Below are 22,371 nucleotides of genomic sequence, written 5' to 3'. Positions count from 1 at the left end.
TTAATTCTTATTTCTGTAAGACTGGTAGTAATATTTCTTCTTTCATCCATGATTTTAATAATTTTAATCTATTTTTTCTATTTTAACTTTTTGCAAGGCAAATGTGTTCTTGTATAACGTATAATTTTAACAGAAAAAAATGGAAGGCACAAAATAAAAATGCATATTAAAGATATGGGTATATTGCTAACTCCCTGGCTGTCTCTGTGGGTATCAGTTTCTTTATTACGAAATTGAGAGGATGGATTACTGTTGCTGAAGCTTTTGAAAGCTTTTGGACTATAGTATTTCTATGTTTGAGCATGGGATTAAAGGACATAGATGGGAATATTTGTGGACGGAAAATAGACCAGTCTGGGAGGAACCCAATATTCCTAAAGGAAGTAGTAGGAAGTAAGAGTGGAAATACAGATTGGAGTCAGATTATGGTAATATTTGAATGTTAGGGTGAGGGATTTGGACTTGCTTTATAATCAGTGGAGAGCTATTAAGGATTTTGGGTTTATAGGATTAGCCAATCAATGTGATAGTCAAGGAAATTGGTCTAATAGTGGTATGTGGGAAGGGTAAAAGCTAGAGGATCACCCAGGGACTTGTTCAGGTATAAAAGTATGAGAGCAATGACAGTGAAAATAGAAAAGGGAGTAATAAAGACCAGAGATTATCTCCAATTTGGAAAGCACTCCATGGTTTAGAAGGAGGAGGGAGGAGTGAGTTGTCTTGCTCATGTGCATGTCCTTCACAGTTAGTGGTTAGGCACAGAATAGGTCCAAAATAAGTATTTGTTAAATTGAACTGCATTAATCAGCCTTGCTTTGTAGTTCAATGAAGGCTGGGGAAACCAGCCTTTAAGCACTCTAAGAGGACTTCCAGGACAGCCTTTCAACTTGGCAGGTTCCAGGCATTGTCTGTCTTCTTACTTGTCACCCAGGCATCTATATGTGCTAATTGCAGCATCAATGAAGAAAAGGTACACATTAGCCTGCACAGATTGTTGGGCAGGGTTGATAATGGCTCTCTGGTCTGATATTTCAACCAGGGCAGATAAGTTTATGGGCTGACCTGTGTCAGTGCACTCTGACATACACGCAAAGACCTTCCTCTGTACAGAACAGGGAAGCTCTCAAGAGCAGAGGACTTAGAGGTTAGACCAGAAAGTCTTATCATTAGGCCCAGGGGATGTTTTGTGGGAACCTGGGATCAGGAGAAAAACAGTTAGGCCTTATATGCCACCTTTTTCTAGGCTAAGAAACATCTTCCCTCAAATGTCAGCTCTATAAAGGGCAGTGATTTCTGTCTTTTTTATTTGCTGTTGTATCCCTAATATCTGGCACATTATCTGCACTTGGCATAGATTTAATGAATGAATGAATCTGTTAGTAGTTCTTTGGGATGAAAGCAGCATCTTAACATAAGGAATGGGCTTCTGGGGTTGTTGCAGTACAGTAGATGAAGGTGTCTTCTCAGAAGCTCCTTATGAAGGACCCTGTTACACAGGCCTTTAGTTATAACCAGAAGGGACTTCTCTACCAAATTCTTTATGAGGAATCTGTTTTCACTTGGCTGCAGTTGGCTTCGTCTTTTCTCATTGTTATTTGGAACGACAGTGTCATGGTGTATAGCTTGAACCTAAATGTGGTTCTATTTCTGCCTTTACATCCGCTTCCCCTTTCCTTCATATCCTGTCTTCATTCCCATTAGAATTGTTCAAAATATTCATCTTATTCCAGCTATCCAAAAGCGAACATTTGGACCTGACTTTTCTTAAACTCCTAAGAAGAAATGATTCTTATTCCTTAAAGGCCTGCCTATGTTACCCTCTCCATAGCAGGGTTTAGCTTGCTTTGTGAGAAGCAGGGAAAAGTTAATGGATTATTAAGAAGGTGACGTTTTCATTGTTACAAATAGACAGCATCATGTATATGAGATGTTTGTTTCAGTGCCTTAAATCACTTTTTTTTGCCCAGGTCCATTCTTTTGAATAATTATCTCTCATATTGCCTATTGATTGCATTAAAGGACAGCTATTAGCATATTGAAGACACAAAGCTGACCTTTTAGAAGCTGGAAGGAGATTTATAATGGAGCACTTGCAGAGGGTGATAGGTTTTGGATAGAGATACATTTTGCAAATTTGGCTGTATATACAAAATACATAAAAACAGAGTGAGCCCTATTTACTTTGGCCTGTGACAATTCAGTGAGATATATGCTGGTGACATCTCTAAGTTCACTGAGTGGTAATCACGCCTCCTCACCTCCTATGAGAGAAAGAAAGAAGGAAGAATATACAGAGTTGGGAAGTAACTACCATCCTTCTAGTTCTATCCCAAAGCCTCTTCCCCCCGAGTGATTACCCACTAAAAGGCTTTTCTGATGGCAGAAATAGGGATGCATCTAAATTGTGTGATTTCAGCTTCTTGAGGCAGGAATGTGGAAAAAACTGGGGTTTAAGGAGGGAAAATATGGAAAATACGGAGAATTGATTAAACCTGTTGAGACAACTGGCAAGCTCTTTGGCTAATTACCCCTGACAGATTTTGTCACTCTGCCAAGCGGGCCCACCCTTCTTTTCCTTCCTGCCCCCATGGTTTCCCCATTTCCTAGGACTGCAGGGGGTGGCGGGAAGGGCTATCTTCTTGGGCCTTCTTCTTGATTTTCAGTCAAAGTCATCTAGAAGATCCAGAGACATCTCACTCGGCCGTCCCAAAGGTTTTTTTTTTTTTTTTTTTTTTTAAGCTTCCCACTGCCTTCATGATTTAGAATGGACAGTCTCAACTGTTACCAAATTTATCAATTTCTGATGATTCTAATAATTGTCTGCCCACCTGGGCCCAAGCCCTTTCCTTTTCTTTTCCTGTCTTCCTTAGAACCAGAGGCACAAAGGTTCTAGCTCAGTGTTTAAGAGCATAAGCTCTGGAGACAGACAGACTGGCTCCTATCCCAGCTCCTCTGCTTCCTGTGTGACTTGGGATAGATTACTTAACTTCTCTGAGCCTCACTCTCCTCTTCTGTGAAATGGTGGTAATAGTGGTACCTATCTAGCAGGGCTGAATACAGTATATTGCAAGCTCTTAGCACAGTGAATGGTGTATAGTTGGTGCCAATTAATAGCTATTGCTAGTATGTGGTGGGGAAGTATTCTCCCATCCCTATCCCAATCTTGAAGAGGTAGAGATCTTTTCATGTCCAAGGCATTTTACAGTCAAATTTTGATGATTATTTGTATATCCTATCACAGAAATCAACACCGAACTTTGTTTTCAAGACACCCACTCTAGTATTTAACTTTGGCCTCTATACTTGCAGGTGCATGAATGCTGTGTTGTGACAGCAATCCAAATGTGGCACTCAAGATGTATAGCTTAACCTTTTTAAAAATCCAGTTGTGCTACCTAGATGTGCTCCAGCATGAATGAATTTAGTCCCTCCACTCTATTTACAGATAGGTCACCAGAGACCTAGAGAAGATTAAACCCATGCCCAGGGCAAAAAGTCACCCTAGAGCCAGGTTTGGAATTCTACTTGCAGAGGTCTTTGGTTGAAGGTTCTCTGAATACCTGAGAAGTTCAGTTCATCCTTTTTCTACTTGCCTGGAAACCTCTCAAAGAAGGAAGCTAACTCATTATTTTTCTTTTGCCTGCTTCCACAGCTCTGGGTGAACCAGGAGGATGAGGTGGAGGAGGGGCCCAGTGATGTGCAGAACGGACACCTGGACCCCAATTCAGACTGCCTCTGTCTCGGGCGGCCACTACAGAACCGGGACCAGATGCGGGCCAACGTCATCAATGAGATAATGAGCACCGAGCGTCACTACATCAAGCACCTCAAGGATATTTGTGAGGTAACCATGGTGGTTCATGTGGAGGCCCTTCTGTGAAGAACCAACAACCCTCCTGGGCCCTGGCTGTGGCAGTCTCAAGATGTTGGAAAGGGCACATAGCCTCCCAGATTCTGTTCAGTGAGGTGAAACTGCTTCCTTAGGGTTTCTCAATCTCTGTTTTTCACATTTTTCTCTCTGTCTAGTTTTAATATTTATTCATTTATATTCATTGTCTCTCTCTCTCTTTACCCTTTCTTAGTCTTCCTCCTTCTCTCCCCTGCATCTCTACCTTTATCTTTTTGGTATCTGATCCAGTTACAGCCATCTCATGTAAGGGCTTAACCTCATTCATTAAAGCAAAATGTATCTCCCGCCAAGCCAGTGATTCACAGATTTCAATATGTACCAGAGTTTCTGGGGGAGCTTGTTAAGCAGCCCTCTCACTCTTGCCCCCCAAGTCCTGAATTATCAGTCTCAGGTAAGGCATGAGCATTTTTAGTTTTAATGAGCATCCGTGGTGATGCTGATGCTGCTGGTACTACTCTCTCACTTGGACAACACCGGTTGTGAGTTTAAGCAGAAAAGAGCTTGGAGACAGGACTCCACAGAAGATGAAGGCTGGATGGACAAACCTGGGCTCCTTCAGTATGTCACTTTTTTTCCCCAAGAGCTGTCTCTCTATATTCCCTAACCCTATTCCTTCCATCTCTCTGTCCTAAATGAGGATGAGAGCCTTTACTCTCGTACTCTCTTAAGCTTAGTAGATGCAAGTTGGCATTTTTAAAGGGCATTTTACTGAACAGGAAGGGAAGACCAATGGGAAATGAAGGCAGCGTTTTAAAAGTATTAAACACCCACAGACACACACACACACACATACACTTATATCTTTTTTCTTGACTCAGGGGAAACTCTGCATTGAATCTTTTTGTCTCCTTCCTTCCAGAGGAGGGGTTAGGTTCTGTTTTCTGTCCCCCAGCCTAGGGTCCACTGTGGAGTCAGTAGTACGGCTCCAATGTTTTTCAAAGTTCTTATTTCTCTATATCAGTACTACCCAATGGAACTTCCTGCAATGATGAAAATGTTCCATGTCTGCATTCTCCAATATAGTAGCTATAAGCCAATAATTTATGGTTGTTGAAGAGTTAAAATGTGGCTGGTATGACTGAGAAATGGAATTTTAAATTGTATTTACATTTAATTAACTTTAATTTAGGTAACCATATATCTGTAATGACAGCCACATTGGACAGTATAGCTCTGGAAACACCAAGGCCAAGGATTTTGTGCCTGAACTTTCTTTATCTCAACTCATTTTCTCACCCCTTTCAGGAAGATTAAAAGTTATCTTTTCCCACTGCCCCACTCCCTGCCCTGCCATGAGGCAGATAGAGTAGAAAGAACAAGAGGTGTGGGGACATGGAATGCTGGTTTTTCACATTCTAACTTGGTCATTAATTAACCCTGTGGGCTTGAAGATACCCCTTAACTCCTCTGACATTCAATTTTCCTATTTTTCCAATGGGCTTCATTATACCAATCTCTTAAGTTTGTTGAGGAAATTAAGTAAATAGAATATTGCAATAACATATGTTGTATTTGGAAAAAGGTGATTTTCTTTTCTGCCTCCTTTTTAAATTTATTCACCCATCCATCCATATGTCTTTTTCTTCTTCCTTCTCCCTTCACATCAATGGCTGATGCTAAAAAAATTCCCCCTCGGAATGTGCTACATGGCATTCAGCATCAAACCACTGACATTTCATTCATTCAGCAAACTTTTAGTGGAATTCTGTTCTGTGCCAGGCCTGGACATAACTTCTAGCCTCAAAGTCTTGTACTTTAGAGCAGCATCTGCATCACCTGGAAACTTTTTATAAATGCAAAATCTTTGGCTCCAACCCAGGCTTACTGAATCAGAGTATGCATTTTAACAAAGTTACTATTTGATGTATAATACATATTAAAGTTTGAGGAGCATTGCTCCAAAATGATATCTATATTACAATGTCATAGTGTTTTTCATAAAATTAAATACAGTCTATTCTTCGCTTGGTAGCTGAGGGATGCTGTCAAGATCTAAGTCAGGTCATATCACTCCTCTGCTCAGAACCTTCCAATGGCTCACCATTTCTACCTGAGTAAAAGCCAAAATTATTATTGTTTACAAGGGCCTGTGTGGTCAACCCATCCTTGCCTCTATGACTTTCACCTCCTGCTCCTTTCTGCTATACTTTCTTTACTACTCCAGCTATACTGGCCTCTTGCTTTTCCTTCAGCATTACTAATATGCTCCTCCCTTAGAGCCTTTGCACTGGTTTTTCCCTCTGCTTAAAGCATTCCCCTCCCTACCCTACATTTACATGGCTCCCATCCTCAGCTCCTTCAAGTGTTTGCTCAAATATCATCTTCTTGAGACTTCTCTAAGCATTCTATTTAAACCTGTAACCTTTCACTGCCTCTGCCCCTTTCCTGCTTTATTTCTATCTGTTACATTTATTTATCTGACATATTATATATTTAACTTATATATTTTGTTTATTGTCTGTCTCCTCTACCGGAATGTACTTTCCATGAAGGGCAGGGATTTTCATCTATTGATTTACTGATATATTCCCCCAGCACAGTGCCTGGTACATAGTAGATGCTCGATAAATATTGCTTAAAGTCAAAATTAAATATAATTGCTCACATGTATGTACTGCTTTGATTGGCAAAGTACATTCACATCATATGTCATTTGATCTTCAAAGAGGACAAAAGTTGTTATTGTTATACCTATTTTCTAGATCAACAGATTGAGTCTCTAAGAAGCAAAATTATTTTCCCAGAGCTCTCAGGTACTAGCCCAGTAGAAGTCCTTAGAAGGTTCTCTCAACGCCCACACATCTTGGCCTCTTCCTATGGGACACAGACTCAGGACAGCAATGGAAGTTATTTGTCTTTCCAGAAAGTTGGGGGTGATATGATCTTGCTTTAAGGAGTTTTCCAATCCAGCCAACCCAATCAAACCTTTTGTTGACAATTTGCTGTTTCCTTATTTTTCAACAATTATTGGTGCTGAAGTTAAGTATTTAAATGGGAGCTATCTCTTTGTCTTACCCTATAATCACAGGCATCAAAGGGAAGTGGAGAAAGCTGTGTCTAGCTGGATCAGAAGACAGTAGTTTAGCCCAGGATTGTGTAATCTTTAAACCAAAAGCTGTGAGGAGCGAATGGTTTATCAGAAAGAATACCAGACTCAGAATTGGGAGTGCTGGGTTCAGGACCTACCTTGGTCACTAACTGACTGGGGAATCTCAGATGAGTCTTTTCACCCTAGGCCTTGTCCCCCATCTCTAAATTGCGTAGGTTGGAGGAGCTCTTTAAGTTCTCTCTGGCTCTTACTTTTTCTCTAGTTCTGTAAGATGTAGATATGCCCTCACTAGAGAAAAACTGTGATAGCGAGCCAGGCTACTTCTGCATTTTCTGCCTCTTCCTTCTTGGTACCCTTGGAAGCATGTCTTACTCAAGCATGGATGTGTTAACATGGCATAAACCACTCTTTCTGTAGGTTATGGGAGAGCTCTAAACACTTCCTACTCTTGTACTTGTTGAAGGGGAAAGGGGGAAAATTATATTCAATATAAAAAAGTCACACTATTTATTAGAGGACATTCTTTTTCCCTCCTGGGAGCAGAAAGTTCTTTACAAACATTTAAGTTATAACACCTTTATTTTACAAATGAAGAAGTAGGAAATAAAGGGGTTTTTAATTGGAGTTACTCAGTGAGGTCAGTAAGAGACATAATCTTTTCAAATGAGTTCTCTGCAGATTACATTCTTCTTTCTAAACCCAGACAGTGGTATAAAATACCTTCAGTTTAGTTCTAGATCACCTTGACCAACAATTGGTGATATTGCCTCTTGTAACCTTAGAACTCAAAGTACAATCAAGGAAACTGAGGCAAGAGTAAGCAGAGCTAACGATGCTTTATAAAGCTGTCTTGTCTGTTTTCTCTTGAGGAAGATAATCTCAGCCATCTGATACCTATGAAATACATTCTGTCTTCAAATGCCTCCAGAGAAGCTGGCCTAGCTTTCCTCACTTATCTGTATTAGTCATCATACCATTCACTATCAAGAAATTCTTCCTTAGGCATGCTGTAGCTTCAAGTCATTTCCATTTGGTATGTTTTAAGCTTGAGGTTTTCAAACGTATTAGCCATTTGGGTTTTCCCTTCTGCAAATTGCCTATCTCAATACATCCCAATAGTCTTTACATCTTGGCACATAGAAAATGATAACACATTGTATAAAATAGTAATATTTGTACAGCATCCTAGGATAAAAATATGAGTCAGCTAGTCAGCCTAAAATGCCAAGCCCAGGGGTTTCTGCCTGCCATAGGCCCTACCTGTCCATTCTGTCTGGATAATCTGTGCCCTGTTCCTATTCTTTGCACATTTTCATGGAGTTTCTTATGTTTCTTCTTGCTGATTTGTAAGAGTTCCTTGTATATTCTAGATATGAACTCCTTGTCAGCTTTCCATGTTGCAGGTATCTTCTTTATTCTCTTGTTTTTGAATATCTTTTTTATTTCATTTGAAGAAAGAGTTTCCTATCTCAAAGAGAGGAAGAAGGAAATAAAAGAAAACCACCAATTTGAACATTCTGCTTCTAACTTACCTTTGATCATCACCAGCATGGGAAGAACTAATTAGCATTTAGTTGACAAATAACTGAGCAGCAACTACATGCCAGGTATTCTGTTAAACTTTGAGGATACGGCTGTGAATAACAACCATGGTCATTGTCTCCTAATTTTCTTAAAAAAATCTTCAAGATGTTTGTCGTGTCTCCCATCAGGCCTCAGATTCCAGGCAAAAAAAAAAAAGACATATGAAATCCCTAGAATGTCAGAACTGAAAGGATCCATGGAAATCTTTTTCGATGTCTTCATTTTAGAGACAGAGACACTGAGGTCTAAACTTTTTGTGAGGGCCCTTCCCTAAAGAATTTCCTAAACCCCAGGTGATCCAGGTGCTGTTTGGTTCATCCTATTTTCTGGTAGTTTCTAGGATCTTTTCTGGAGATCTTGGGTATTGTTTATATCCCATATCAAGGCATTACTTCTAGATCAATGCACTAGGTCTCAACTCGTAGATCAGCCCTGGTGGGTTTAAGAACAAAGTGAAATAGATGGGCAGCTTTCCTTGCTGTTACCATAACAATGCCAGAGCTAATTTATGCCAGTTGTGACTGATTTGATAATACCCACATTTATCTTAGCTACTCTGTGGCCTGCCTTCCCACCCATGCCCACTTTACTCCTAGGAGACAGAGGTTAGGCTCTAAGAAACTGCCTCCCTTGAGCCATAGTACCCTGTTCCCTGTTACCATTCAGATGGGGTGTTCAAAGCATACCTGGCAGTAAGAGCCACAGACCCCTTTTGTTCCCCCTGCCCTGTGACAGGCCTTCAATGGGCCCTGAGTGTCTTAGATAAGACAAACAAATTTTATTTCTTCCATCATTCTTCATGATGTTGCTTTTCAGGCCCCTCCTTACCCTGCTCACTCCCCTCTGGCTGTGTGCTATTTTCTTGGTGTTCCTCTGAAAAGAGGGTGGACTCAAAATTTAATTCTGCTCTCCTGCAGTGGTATGACTACCTTCCAATTACCTCTCCCATTTTTGCCTCTCAATATATTTCTTCTTTTTTCTAACTGAAAATGGTATTAGGCTTTTTGGCAATCACATTTCACTGCCAACTAATTTTAAACTTACATACCTTCAAAAATGAGTGAATGAGAGTAGACAAGTATTGATTGACCCCCTAAGTCTACCCTCTGTTCACCACTGATGTGGAAAATTTGATAGCCATCAGGCCAGCCAAAAGAAGGGGATAAAAAAAGCAAGACTCCAGGGAGCTAATCATTTCTTCTGGCCTTTCTTTTTCCAGAAACTTGTGTGGTATAGAGGTCGAGGGTGACACTTTGGGGTTATCCAGCTACTCCCATATTCTTATGTGTCATCGCTTATTTTTTTGATAAGGGCAGTTTACATCTATTATTTGTAATCTTTAGCAAGTGGGTATCTTAGACACTAGGGCTGCAGGAGATCTTGAGAGGACATTGGGTCTTCCCTCCTCTTTCCTTGATAATATTTCATTCCCGGCAGCCTTCTTATAGCTGCATTTTCTTTTCTTTACACTCTCTGGCAAAGACTTTTATCCCATTTTTGATCATGAAGACAATTAAAAAACAGCATTAGAGGAAGTTTAAAAATAGGAACAGAAATCAGCCAGAATCCATTAACGATAACAGAATTATTTGCACTTTTGCATAATCCCTTCAAATCTGTCCATATGTATATATATTTACAGAGTTGTAATCACACTGATATACCATTTTATGTCCTACTTTTCAACATTGTATCATCAACAATTTTCCATGTTTCTACATGGTCTTCCTAATTATCATTTTAACTGCTATGTAATATTTCATCAAGCTAAATGTACCAGAATATATTTATAATCTATCATTGGCTTTAAAAATAAGAGTTGATAAAACATTCTAGGGTCCTACCATCCTGTGGGCATTCTTCCTAATATATCCCCTGCCATAACATACATAATATAATAGAAAGAAAATGATTTCCTTGAGAGTGGCAATAAATAACATATTTAGGGACTTAGGAAGTTGGACTGAATTCTTTATTCATTCTCTTTTCCTAAGACCACTCTCTTATTTTTATTTGTTATATTTTATGCTGATGTTGACTTCTAGTATCGTTGTTGAATTTTGGCGATTTTATGGTGTTTTGTTTCTTCCCTGAGACTTTTCAAATAGGAGCAGTGGACACAACTATTAAATATTTTCTGAACTGGCTTCTCAGGAGATAAATGAGCTATCTAGGCTGGCCTCTTCTGTCTCCCATTGTGGTCACTCATCAGTACCTATTGCTTACCCAGAAGTAATATGTTGAATGTGCCACTGTTACTATTTTCCCCCAGCTGTGCTCCTCAGCCTGCCTTAGGGAAAAAAAAAGTGGGAGAAGGGGTAAGGAAGCCTTCACTCCCATTTAATGTTGAGATGATATGCTCACTGCTCTCCCTGCTCCATTGTAGCTAAGACACGTCCAGAGATGGTAGGGTGAAAGAGACAGATAGACAGGCACACAGGCACAGACAAACCTAGACATACTAGGCTCTGGGAATTACATATTAGGGAAGGAAGGGCCTACAGGAGTTTATTGCCATTCCTTCTGGTAGTCAATGTAAAGCTTTCTAGGGAGGCAGAATTTGGGGAGCAACCTCTGTAAAGGTAGTGGAGCCAAAAGGGTGTTCTGGGAATTTTCTTCCTGATCAAAAATTGCATATGAAAGAATACGGGAAATTTTCAACATGTCAGTCAATGAGGGTACAAATCATTAGTTAAACATGTCAACACAGGCATAGACTATTAATTTGCCAACTATTTAAAGACACCTACTAATTAATGGCTAAATTGGAGAGTGAGAACAGATATAGGAAGTGAGATTTGTTGTAGGGGTCAGTAAAAGGCATTGAAGCCAGGGATGAGGATCTTCCTGGAGTGTGCCCAGATGACCTCATTGGTAGCTGTGTTAAGGGAGACAAAGTGAGGATAGGGACAGGGCTATATGTGGTAAATCAGTCCCTGTAAAACTCTTCCTTAGGGGTTCAACCCTTAAGAAAAGTGTTAAGATAATTTCACTTAGCTTTGTGATGACAGCAAATGACTATAATTTATTCCCACCAAGAACGTGTTTATGTGCTACTGATTTCTAATGAGGACAGTAACTATCAAGTGAAAACCCATGGCAGTAGGTTCCAAATGGAAGATGCAATTTAGATCAGGGCTGTTTTTGTCCTGACTTAAGTATGCCCTGAGTCTGGTTTATGTTACCTCAATGCTTTCTTACTAGACCAAGAATCTCTTTCATCCTTTTTTTCTCTTTCATCAGTGGTTATGTTTATTAATGTGTTTTATGTTTTTAGGGCACATTTATGTGTTTAGGACACGTGTTAGGTGTTAGGACATATTAATGTGTTAGGACACATTTATTTATAAATATATATAAATATATATATAAGCATATATATAAATAATATGTTAGGACATATTAATGTGTTAGGACACATTTATTTATAAATATATAAATACATATATATTATATATAAATATATATATTATATAATACATAATATATGTAAATTTATATATAATATATATATAAATTTATAAATGTGTCCTAAACACCTGCTCTGTTAAAAACACCATGTCCAGGCACACATAGGCTTGTTGTCTGAGCTCATCTAAATGATCACTCCTGGCCAGCTACCTCAGATAGTTGAGACATTTGCTTTGAGAAATGGTTTGGCAGATATTTGCATAATGTGAATAGTGTGAATGCATTTTCTTAAAGTATGTGAAGACATGAATGTCTAAGAAAATATCGTATGTGTATTTTGATGTACCCAACAGGGAAAGTCTAAAATGATAAACAACTATTATTCCTGGTTATTTCCTGACATTAAAGTTCATGAGGGAATTTTTTTTTTTTTGAAGAAATGGTTTTGTTTTGTCAATTTCTGTTCCCTTATGGGAAGTTTTCCTGTTCTGGCCTCTGTTCCCAATTTTTTGTCAATGTTATTAAGACTTTTGGGTTGGTCCTATAAGGAATAGAACTTTAGAGATGTGAATGGATCCAGCTAAATCAGTAGCTAATAAGACCTGTGAAGATGTGCTCAACCAGCTTCTTGGAAAGGGATATTTGACTTTGGGGGTCTTCCTCATAGAGGATGCAAGGAAAAGACTTTGGAGTCTTTGCACTCTTAAGACTTTTGCTGGCAATCCAGCTTTCCTAATTACTCACTGGGGGAGTGACTTCCTTCTGTAAACCTCAGTTTCCTCATATGAAAAATGAAAATAATTATTCCATGCCTACTTCTTGGGACCAAAATGAGGCTCTTAAGTGCTTAGGAAGTGTAAAGCCTTCTGGAAGTCAGGGACTTCCTCAGCCTAGGCTTTTTCTTTGTCTGCAGGGCTATCTGAAGCAGTGCCGGAAAAGAAGGGACATGTTCAGCGACGAGCAACTGAAGGTAATCTTTGGGAACATTGAAGATATCTACAGATTTCAGATGGGCTTTGTGAGAGACCTGGAGAAACAGTATAACAATGATGACCCCCACCTCAGCGAGATAGGACCCTGCTTCCTAGAGCATGTAAGTGTCTTATCCATTTGGGGAGGGTTTTGAGAGGTGTTAGGAAACACCTCTCAAAAGCGTTTGAGCTGTCTGGTTCAGCTCCTTTGTCCTGCAGTGGGGGATGGGTTCCTCTCGGGCCCTTATTTTGACCCCTGGTCTCTAGCCAGGAAACAAGGACTTAGAAAAGTGCTGTGATTTGCCCTATAAATGTTAAGCATGTGTATGACCTGCTGGTTCCATTTCCGAGTGTATATTCCAGAGAAACTCACAGAAGTCCACGAGGGAGCACATACAAGGCTGTTGATTGCATGGCAGTGTCGTATGTGGTGGAGTACCATCAGAAGCAACCTAGGATTCTCCTTCTTTACCATTCCCCTCCCCTCTCCCTTTCCTTCTTGGCAGTTACCAGTAGAATTTTTCTTCATCTTCCCTTTTCTGTTTCTGTTAAGTTTCCATGAGACTCAGTATTTTGGGAGGAACTCAAAATATTCACTGCACAGAGAATCAAGGAATCTGAGAAATAAGAAGGATCATGGTTAGTAAGAAAGTGGTCCCTGCAAGACATTTATGGGAAGGGCACTGGAAAAGGACAAGTGACAAAAATAGGAAAAGAACATATGGCCTTCGAGGACGGAGCTCTGGGAAACAGGATAGTGAGGATTTGAGTCCTGTATCTGTAGTGTCTGTCTGGGTTACTTTGGGCAAGTCCTTCATGGGCTTTGGTTTGTTCAGCTGGAATGTGAGGTTACACTGTATGATCTCTCTGGTTCTTTGACATCATCTGAGTCTCATTCACAGGTGACCTAGTTGTTTTGACAGCACGCTTCTCCTTTTAATAAAGTATTTATTTTTAAAGATTGAATATGTGCACATAATATAAAATTCAAATGATACACAAAAGCATGCAGCTAAAAATAAGCCTTCTTGGAAATATTCCTGCTTTACTTATGAGACTCTGTGTTGGGGTGGGTTCCCTAAGATCACACTTATGTTTAGTGATTTGGACTCAGAATATGGTTATATTGAATATGGTTTAGGACTCAGAATATGGTTATACTCATAGCTATGATTTATTATAGCAAAATGATTCGAAGTAAAATCAGCAAAAGGAAAAGGCACATGGGGCAAAGTGCAGAGGAAACAAGGCACAAGCTTTCAGGAGTCCATCCCCCAATGGAGTCACACAGGATGCACATAAATCCCCTAGGAATGAGTTGGGAGAACACATATAAAATGTTGTCTGCCAAGAAAACTCATTAGAGACTCAGTCTCCAAGGTTCTTATTGTGGGCTCATCATGTAGACACCTTCTGCCTAGTGTATACTAAAATTACAGACTCCCAGAAGGAAAACAGGTATTTAGCATAAACCACATTGTTTGTACAGGCAGTCTGGACACAGTGAGCCACTCTTATCAGGGAATAGTGGGGGAACCCTCTTGAGAACCAAGTTTCAAGATGCCAGTCAAGGGGAAATATTTCCAGCAGGTTTTTCTGAGAATAGCAATTTCAGGCCTGATATGATAACTCTTATCTGTATGGTGTGTAAACTCATTCAGCCATTCTAGAAAGCACCTGGGTAGTATTTATAAATGTTAAGGATGTGTATGACCTGCTGGTTCCATTCCTGAATGTATATTCCAGAGAAACTCTCACAGAAGTCCACAAGGGAGCACATACAAGGCTGTTGTTGATTGCAAGGCAGTGTCATATGTGTTGGAATACCATTGGAAGCAACCTAGGTATTTATCACCAGGGAGATATATAAGTGGATGGGGTTCGCTTATTGTGAGGGATTATGTAGCAACAAACAGAAGACTAGATGTACGTACCTTATAGCAACATATATCAGAAACATAGTATTGAATGGGGAAAGTAGAATATAAAATAGTGGTTCTCAGTTGGGGGCTGCCCTGTACATTGTAGGATGTTTAACAGCATTCCTGGTCTCTAGCCACTAGATGTCTGTAGCAATGCCTTGCTACACAGTTGTGACAACCAAAAATGTCTCCAGACATTGACAAATGTCCCCTGGGGGCAAAAAAGAATCACTTATGTTTTGAAATGATAACATACTTTTACCTTTAATCTGTTAATGCAGTGAATTTGGATTGAATGATTTTCATATGTGAAATGAACACTGTATTACTGGGATAGACCCCACTTAAACCCTGTGTGTTATCTATTTTAGTGTATTATTTTTCCTTTTAAAAATTAATTGTTTACCCTTTTATTAGTTCTAGAATTTCATTTTTATCAGCTTTACTTAGATATAATTTATATACAATAAGATTCATTCATTTTAAGTGATTTTAAGTGTATACTTTAAGGAGTTTTAACAAATGTATACAGTTGTGTAACCACCATGATAATCAAAATATAGGACATTTCTATAACTCCACAAAGTCCTCTTATCTAGACATTGCAAACAATCTGTGCCCCTACTCCTGGCTACTGTCAAACATTGATCTCCTTTTTATTTGAAATTTTGCTTTTTCTAGAATGTCATATGTGTGAAATCATACAGTATATAATCATTTGTGTTTAGCTTCTTTCATTTAACATAATGCCTTTGATATCCATCCATGTTGTTGCATATATCTTTCGTTTATCCCTTTTTATTGCTTAGTAGCACTCCATTGCATGGATATACCACCTATTCACAAATTAATGGATATTTGGGTTGTTTCCAGTTTTGAACTCTAATGCATAAAGCTGCTATGAACATTCTAGTACAGTACTTTTTGAGAATATATGTTTTCATTTTTCTTGGATAAGGCCTTCGAGGGTTAGGGTTGCTAGGTGGCATGGTAGATTTTTAACTTATTAGATAATGCCAAACTATTTTCCAAAGTTTCTATACCATTTTGCATTTTCACTACTAATATGTAAGAGTTGTAGTTACTCCACATGGTCATCAACACTTGATATTATCAGTGTTTTTTTTTTTTTTTGGAGACAGAGTCTTGCTTTGTTACCCAGGCTGGAGTGCAGTGATGCAATCTTGGCTTATAGCAACCTCCGCCTCCCAGGTTCAAGCAATTCTCCTGCCTCACTGTCCCAAGTAGCTGGGATTACAGGCATGTGCCATTACACCCAGCTAATTTTTGTCTTTTTAGTAGAGATGGGGTTTCACCATGTTGGCCAGGCTGGTCTCAAACTCCTTACCTCAAGTGATCTTCCCACCTGTGCTGACTGGGATTACAAGCATGAGCCATCATGCCTGGCCAGTCACTATTTTTTTTTTTTTTTTAATTTTGGCCATTCTAACATGTAGGTGTGTAGTGGTATCTCATTGTAATTTTAATTTGCATTTCCAATGGATAGTGATGTTGAGCATTTTTTTCATGTGTTTATTTGCCATCTGTATAAAAACTGGTGAAGTGTCTGTTCATGTATTTTTCCCATTTTAAGTGTATTGTTTGTTTTCTTATTGTTTAGCTTTGAGAGTTCTTTTTTATTAAAAATTAATACGTAATAATTTTACTTATTTATGGGGTACATGTGTTTTTTTTTTTTTTTTTTTTTGAGATGGAGTCTCACTCTGTGATGCAGGCTGGAGTGCAGTGGTGCTATCTCAGCTCGCTGCAACTTCTGCCTCCTGGGTTCCAGCAATTCTCCTGCCTCAACCTCCTGAGTAGCTGGGATTACAGGCGTGTGCCACCACACCCAGCTAATTTTTGCAGTTTTTTAGTAGAGATGGGGTTTCACCATATTAGCTAGGCTGGTCTGGAACTCCTGACCTCGTGATCCACCCGCCTTGGCCTCCCAAAGTGCTAGGACTACATGTGGTGTTTTGATACATGAATACAATGTGTAATGATTAAATCAGGGTAATTGGGATAGCCATCATCTCAAACATTTATCATTTATTTGTGTTGGGGGCATTCCAGATCTTCTAGCTATTTTGAAACAAGCAATTAATTATTGTTAACTACAATTGTTTTTATAACTATTTTGAAATATACCATTAATTATTGTTAACTGCTGTGATATCAAACACTAGAACTTATTTATTCTGTAACTGTAGTTTTATACCCATTAACCAACCTCTCTTCATCCTTCTCTCCCCACAACCTTCCTAACTTCTGGTAACTACTACTATACTGTCCACCTCCATGAGATCAACTTTTATAGCCGCTACTCACATATGAGTGAAAACATATGATATTTGTCTTTCTGTGCCTGGCTTATTTCAATTGACATAATGTCTTCCAGTTCCATCCATGTTGCTGCAAATGACAGGATTTTCTTTTTATAGCTCAATGATATTCCATTGTGTATATATAGCACATGTTCTTCATCCATTGATCCATCAGTGGGCACTTAGGTTGATTCCATATCTTGGCTATTTTGAATAGTGCTGTGATTAACAAGGGAGTGCAAATATCTCTTCTGACATATTGATTTTTCTTCTTTTGGCTATATACAATATATACCCAGCAGTAGGATTGCTAGATCATATGGTACTTCTATGTTTAGTTTTCCATACCATTTTCCATAATGGCTGTACTAATTTACATTCCGATCAGCAGTGTATGAGAGTTCTCTGTTCTCTGCATCCTCTTCAGCATTTGTTATTTTTTGTCTTTTTGGTAATAACCATTCTAACTGGGGTGAGATGATATGTCCTTGTGATTTTGATTTGCATTTCCCTGATGATTAATGATGTTGGGCATTTTTCATATACCTATTGGCCATTTGTATGTCTTCTTTTAAGAAATGTCTGTTTAGAGCATTTGCCCACTTTTAAATCAGATTATTTGTGTTTTTTTTTTTGCTATTGAGTTGAGTCACATATATTTTGGCTATTAATGTTTTGTCAGATGGATAGTTTGCAGATATTTTCTCTCATTCTGTATGTTGTCACTTCACTCTGTTGATTGTTTCCTTTGCTGTGCAGAAGCTTTTTAGCTTGATATAATCCCATTTGAGTATTTCTGCTTTTGTTATCTGTGCTTTAGAGGTATTACTCAGTAGAGTCTTTGTGCATATCAATGACCTGAGGCATTTTTCCAATGTTTTATTCTAGTAGTTTTATAGTTTCAAGTCTTACGTTTAAGTCGTTCATCCATTTTGATTTTATTTTTTCATATGGTGAGAGATAGGGTCTAGTTTTATTCTTTTGCATATGGACATCCAGTTTGTCCAAGACCATAAATTGAAGAGCCTGTCCTTTCTCCAATATGTGTTCTTGGTGTCTTTACTGAAAATGAATTGGCTGTAAATGCATGGGTATATTTTGGGATTCTCTATTCTGTTCAATTGGTCTGTGTGTTTGTTTTTATTTCAGTACCATGTTTTTTTGGTTACTATAGCTTCATAGTGTATTTTGAAGTTAGGTAGTGTGATGCCTCAAGCTTTGTTCTTTTTGCTCAGGATTGCTTTGGCTATTCTGGGTCTTTTGTGGGTCCACATGAACCTCAGGATTTTTTTTCCCATTTCTATGGTGAATGTCATTGGTATTTTGATAGAGATTGCATTTAATTTGTAGATTGCTTTTGGTAGTATATTTTAACAATATTAATTCAACAATATTAATTTAATATAAATTAATTGCATTTAATCTATAGGTTGCTTTAGGCAGTACATTTTAACAATATTAATTCTTCCCATCCATCAATATGGGATATGTTTCCCTTTTTGTGTGTAGTTGTCAATTTTTTTCAGCAGTGCTTTTTAGTTTTTATTTTAGAGATCTTTCACTTCTGTGGTTAAATTTATTCTGATTTTTTGGTAGCTATTTTAAATGGAATTGCTTTTTTGGTTTCTTTTTCAGATTGTTCACTATTGGCAAAAAGAAATGCACCTGCTTTTTGTATGTTGATTTTGTATCCTGCAACTTTATTGAATTTGTTGATCATTTCCAGCATTTTGTGTGTGTATGTAGTCTTTAGGTTTTTCTAAATATAAGATTATATCATCTGCTAACAAGGATAATTTGATTTCTTCCTTTTCAATATGGATACCCTTTATTTCATTCTCTTGCCTAAATTGCTCTGGCTAGGACATGCAGTACTACGCTGAACAACAGTGGTAAAAGTGGGCATTCTTGTCTTGGTCTAGATCTTGGAGTACAGGCTTTTGATTTTTTTTCCTGTTCAGTGTGATGATAGCTGTGGGTTTGTGATATATGGCTTTTATTATTTTGATGCATGTTCCTTCTGTACCCAGTTTGTTGTCTTTTTGTCATGGAGGGATCTTGAATTTTATGAAATGCTTTTTCAGCATCTATTGAAGTGATCATATGGGTTTTGTCCTTGATTCTGTTAATGTAATGTATCACATTTATTTATTTGCATATGTTGAACCAAACTTTTGTCCCTGGGATGAGACCCACTTGATCATCGTGAGTGATCTTTTTAATGTGTTGTTTAATTCAGTTTGCTAGTATTTTTGTTTGGAATTTTTGCATCTGTGTAATATTGGCCTGTAGTTTTCTGTTTTTGTCTGGTTTGGGTACCAGGGTAATGCTGGCCTCATAGAATGAGTTTGAAGTATTCCTCCTCTTTACTTTTTTGAAATAATTTGCATAGAATTGGTATCAGTTCTCTTTTAAATGTTTGGTGGAATTCAGCAGTGAAACCATAAGGTCCTTGGCTTTTCTTTGATGAGACACTTTTTATTACTGTTTTGATCTTGTTACTTGTTATTGGTTTGTTCAGGTTTTCTATTTATTCGTGGTTCAATCTTGGTACGTCGTATGTATCCAGGAATTTATCCATTTCTTCTAGGTTTTCCAATTTGTTTGCCTGTAGTTGTTCATATTCTCTGTAATGATCCTCTGTATTTTTGTGGTATCAGTTATATTCTCCCTTTTCACCTCTGATTTTATTTATTTGGGTATTCTTTTTTTCTTAGTCTAGCTAAAGATTTGTTGATTTTGTGTATCTTTTCAAAAGAACAACTTTTCATTTCATTGATCTTTTGTATTTTTCAGCCTTAATTTCATTTATTTCTGCTCTGGTGTTTGTTATTTATTTCCTTCTATTAGCTTTGGGTTTGGTTTGTTCTTGCCTTCCTAATTCTTTGCAGTGACTTGCTAGATTATTTATTTGAAGACTTTTTTTTTTATGAAAGCTTTTATTGCCATACATTTTCCTCTTTGTACTGCTTTTGCTGTATTTCATAGGCTTTACTATCTTGTGTTTTCATTTTCATTTGTTTTGAGAAATTTCTATTTTTTAAAAGAATTTTGTTATTTACCCACTGATTATTCAGGAGCAATGTATTTAATTTTGGTGTATTTGTACAGTTTCTTAAGTGCTCTTGTTACTGATTTCTAGTGTTATTTCATTGTGGTCAGAAAAGACTCTTGATATTAATTTGACTTTTTAAAATTTGTTGAGACTTGTTTATGGCCTAACATATGGCCTATTTTCAAGACTGTTCTATATGCTGATGAGAAAAATGTGTAGTCTCCAGCAGTTGGATGATATGTTCTGTTATTTTCAGTTACGTACATCTGGTCTATAGTACAACTGAAATCCAGTATTTCTTTGTTGATATCTTGTCTGGATAATCTGTTCATTGCTGAAAGTGGGTGTTGAAGTTCCCTATTATCATGGTGTTGTAGTCTATCTCTCTGTTTAAATCTACTAATATTTGTTGTATATATTTGGGTGCTCCAGTGTTGGGTGCATGCAAATTTATAATTGTTAAATCCTCTAGGTGAATTGACCCATTTATTATTATATAATGACATTCTTTGTCTCTTCTTATAGTTTTTGACCTGAAGTCTATTTCGTATGATATATGTGTAGCCACTGCTGCTCTTTTGTGGTTTCTGTTTATACGCAGTATCTTTTTCCGTCCCTTCACTTTTAGTCTATATGTGTCTCATTCACTAGAAATTCACTTAAAGAAGTGAACTTCTTGTAGGCAGCATATAGTTGGATGCTGGTTTTTTTAATCTATTCAGCCACTCTCTTTTAATTGGAGAATTTAGTCCCATTTACATTCAATGTTATTTTTGAAAGGTAAGGACTTACTACTGTCATTTTGTTAGTATTTTCTGATTGTTTTATAACTCCTCTCTTCCATTATTTTACTACTATCTTCCTTTGTTGTTTAGTGATTTTTCTCTGGTGGTATGTATTAATTATTTGCTTTTGTTAGTGTATCTTTTACAGGTTTTTGCTTTGAAGTAACTATGGGGCTTAGAACATCTTATAAACTGATGACAACTTAACTTTGATCAAAAGAAAAATTAAAAACTAAAATCTTTACAATTTAAGTCCATTACTTCCCCATTTTAACTTTTTGTTGTCTCAATTTACATCTTTTTATATTGCCTATCCCTTAATAAGTTGCCTTTTTTTTTTTTTTTTTTTTTGAGATGGAGTCTTGCTCTGTCTCCCAGGCTGGAGTGCAGTGGCACAATCTCGGCTCACTGCAACCTCTGCCTCCCGAGTTCAAGCGATTCTCCTACCTCAGCCTCCTGAGTAGCTGGGATTATAGGCACATGCCACCACACCCAGCTAATATTTGTATTTTTTAGTACAGATGGAGTTTCACCATGTTGGCCAGGCTGACCTTAATAAGTTGTCATTATTTTTGATAGATTTTTTTCAGTCTTCATACTAAAGCTATGAACAGTTTACACACCACAATTCAGTATTTGTCTGCATAGTTTATTCTGAATTTGTCTATACACATTTACCAGTTTATTTTATAACTTCAGATGTTTTCTTGATACATATTAGTGTTCTTTTAAGATTGAACAACTGACTTTAGCAGTTCATGTAAGACAAATCTTCTGTTTTTTTTTTATTTTTTTTTTATTTTTATTATACTTTAGGTTTTAGGGTACATGTGCACAATGTGCAGGTTTGTTACATATGTATCCATGTGCCATGTTGATTTCCTGCACCCATTAGATTGTCATTTAGCATTAGGTATACTTCCTAATGCTTGTCCATGAGTTCTCATTGTTCAATTCCCACCTATGAGTGAGAACATGCGGTGTTTGGTTTTTTGTCCTTGCGATAGTTTACTGAGAATGATGTTTTCCAGTTTCATCCATGTCCCTACAAAGGACACGAACTCATCATTTTTTATGGCTGCATAGTATTCCATGGTGTATATGTGCCACATTTTCTTAATCCAGTCTATTGTTGTTGGACATTTGGGTTGGTTCCAAGTCTTTGCTATTGTGAATAGTGCCGCAATAAACATACGTGTGCATGTGTCTTTATAGCAGCATGATTTATACTCCTTTGGGTATATACCCAGTAATGGGATGGCTGGGTCAAATGGTATTTCTAGTTCTAGATCCCTGAGGAATCGCCACACTGACTTCCACAATGGTTGAACTAGTTTACAGTCCCACCAACAGTGTAAAA

At 37.8% G+C, this 22,371-nt stretch overlaps 1 protein-coding gene across 9 annotated transcripts in view; it reads left to right on the top strand.

Moving 5' to 3' along the window:
- ARHGEF9 (Cdc42 guanine nucleotide exchange factor 9) overlaps nt 1-22,371 on the top strand; it is a 158,937-nt gene that overhangs the window by 76,143 nt on the left and 60,423 nt on the right. For all 9 annotated transcript variants that reach the window (XM_032757060.2, XM_032757055.2, XM_058441416.1 and 6 more), the window contains 2 exons: nt 3,653-3,844; nt 12,868-13,047. In XM_032757060.2, the coding sequence (XP_032612951.1) occupies nt 3,653-3,844; nt 12,868-13,047 (372 nt within the window). The remainder of the gene's footprint in view (nt 1-3,652; nt 3,845-12,867; nt 13,048-22,371) is intronic.

The sequence above is a fragment of the Hylobates moloch genome, unplaced genomic scaffold, assembly GCF_009828535.3.
Source record: "Hylobates moloch isolate HMO894 unplaced genomic scaffold, HMol_V3 SCAFFOLD_7, whole genome shotgun sequence".
NCBI lineage: Eukaryota > Metazoa > Chordata > Mammalia > Primates > Hylobatidae > Hylobates > Hylobates moloch.
This window is presented reverse-complemented; position numbering and strand designations above follow the sequence as displayed.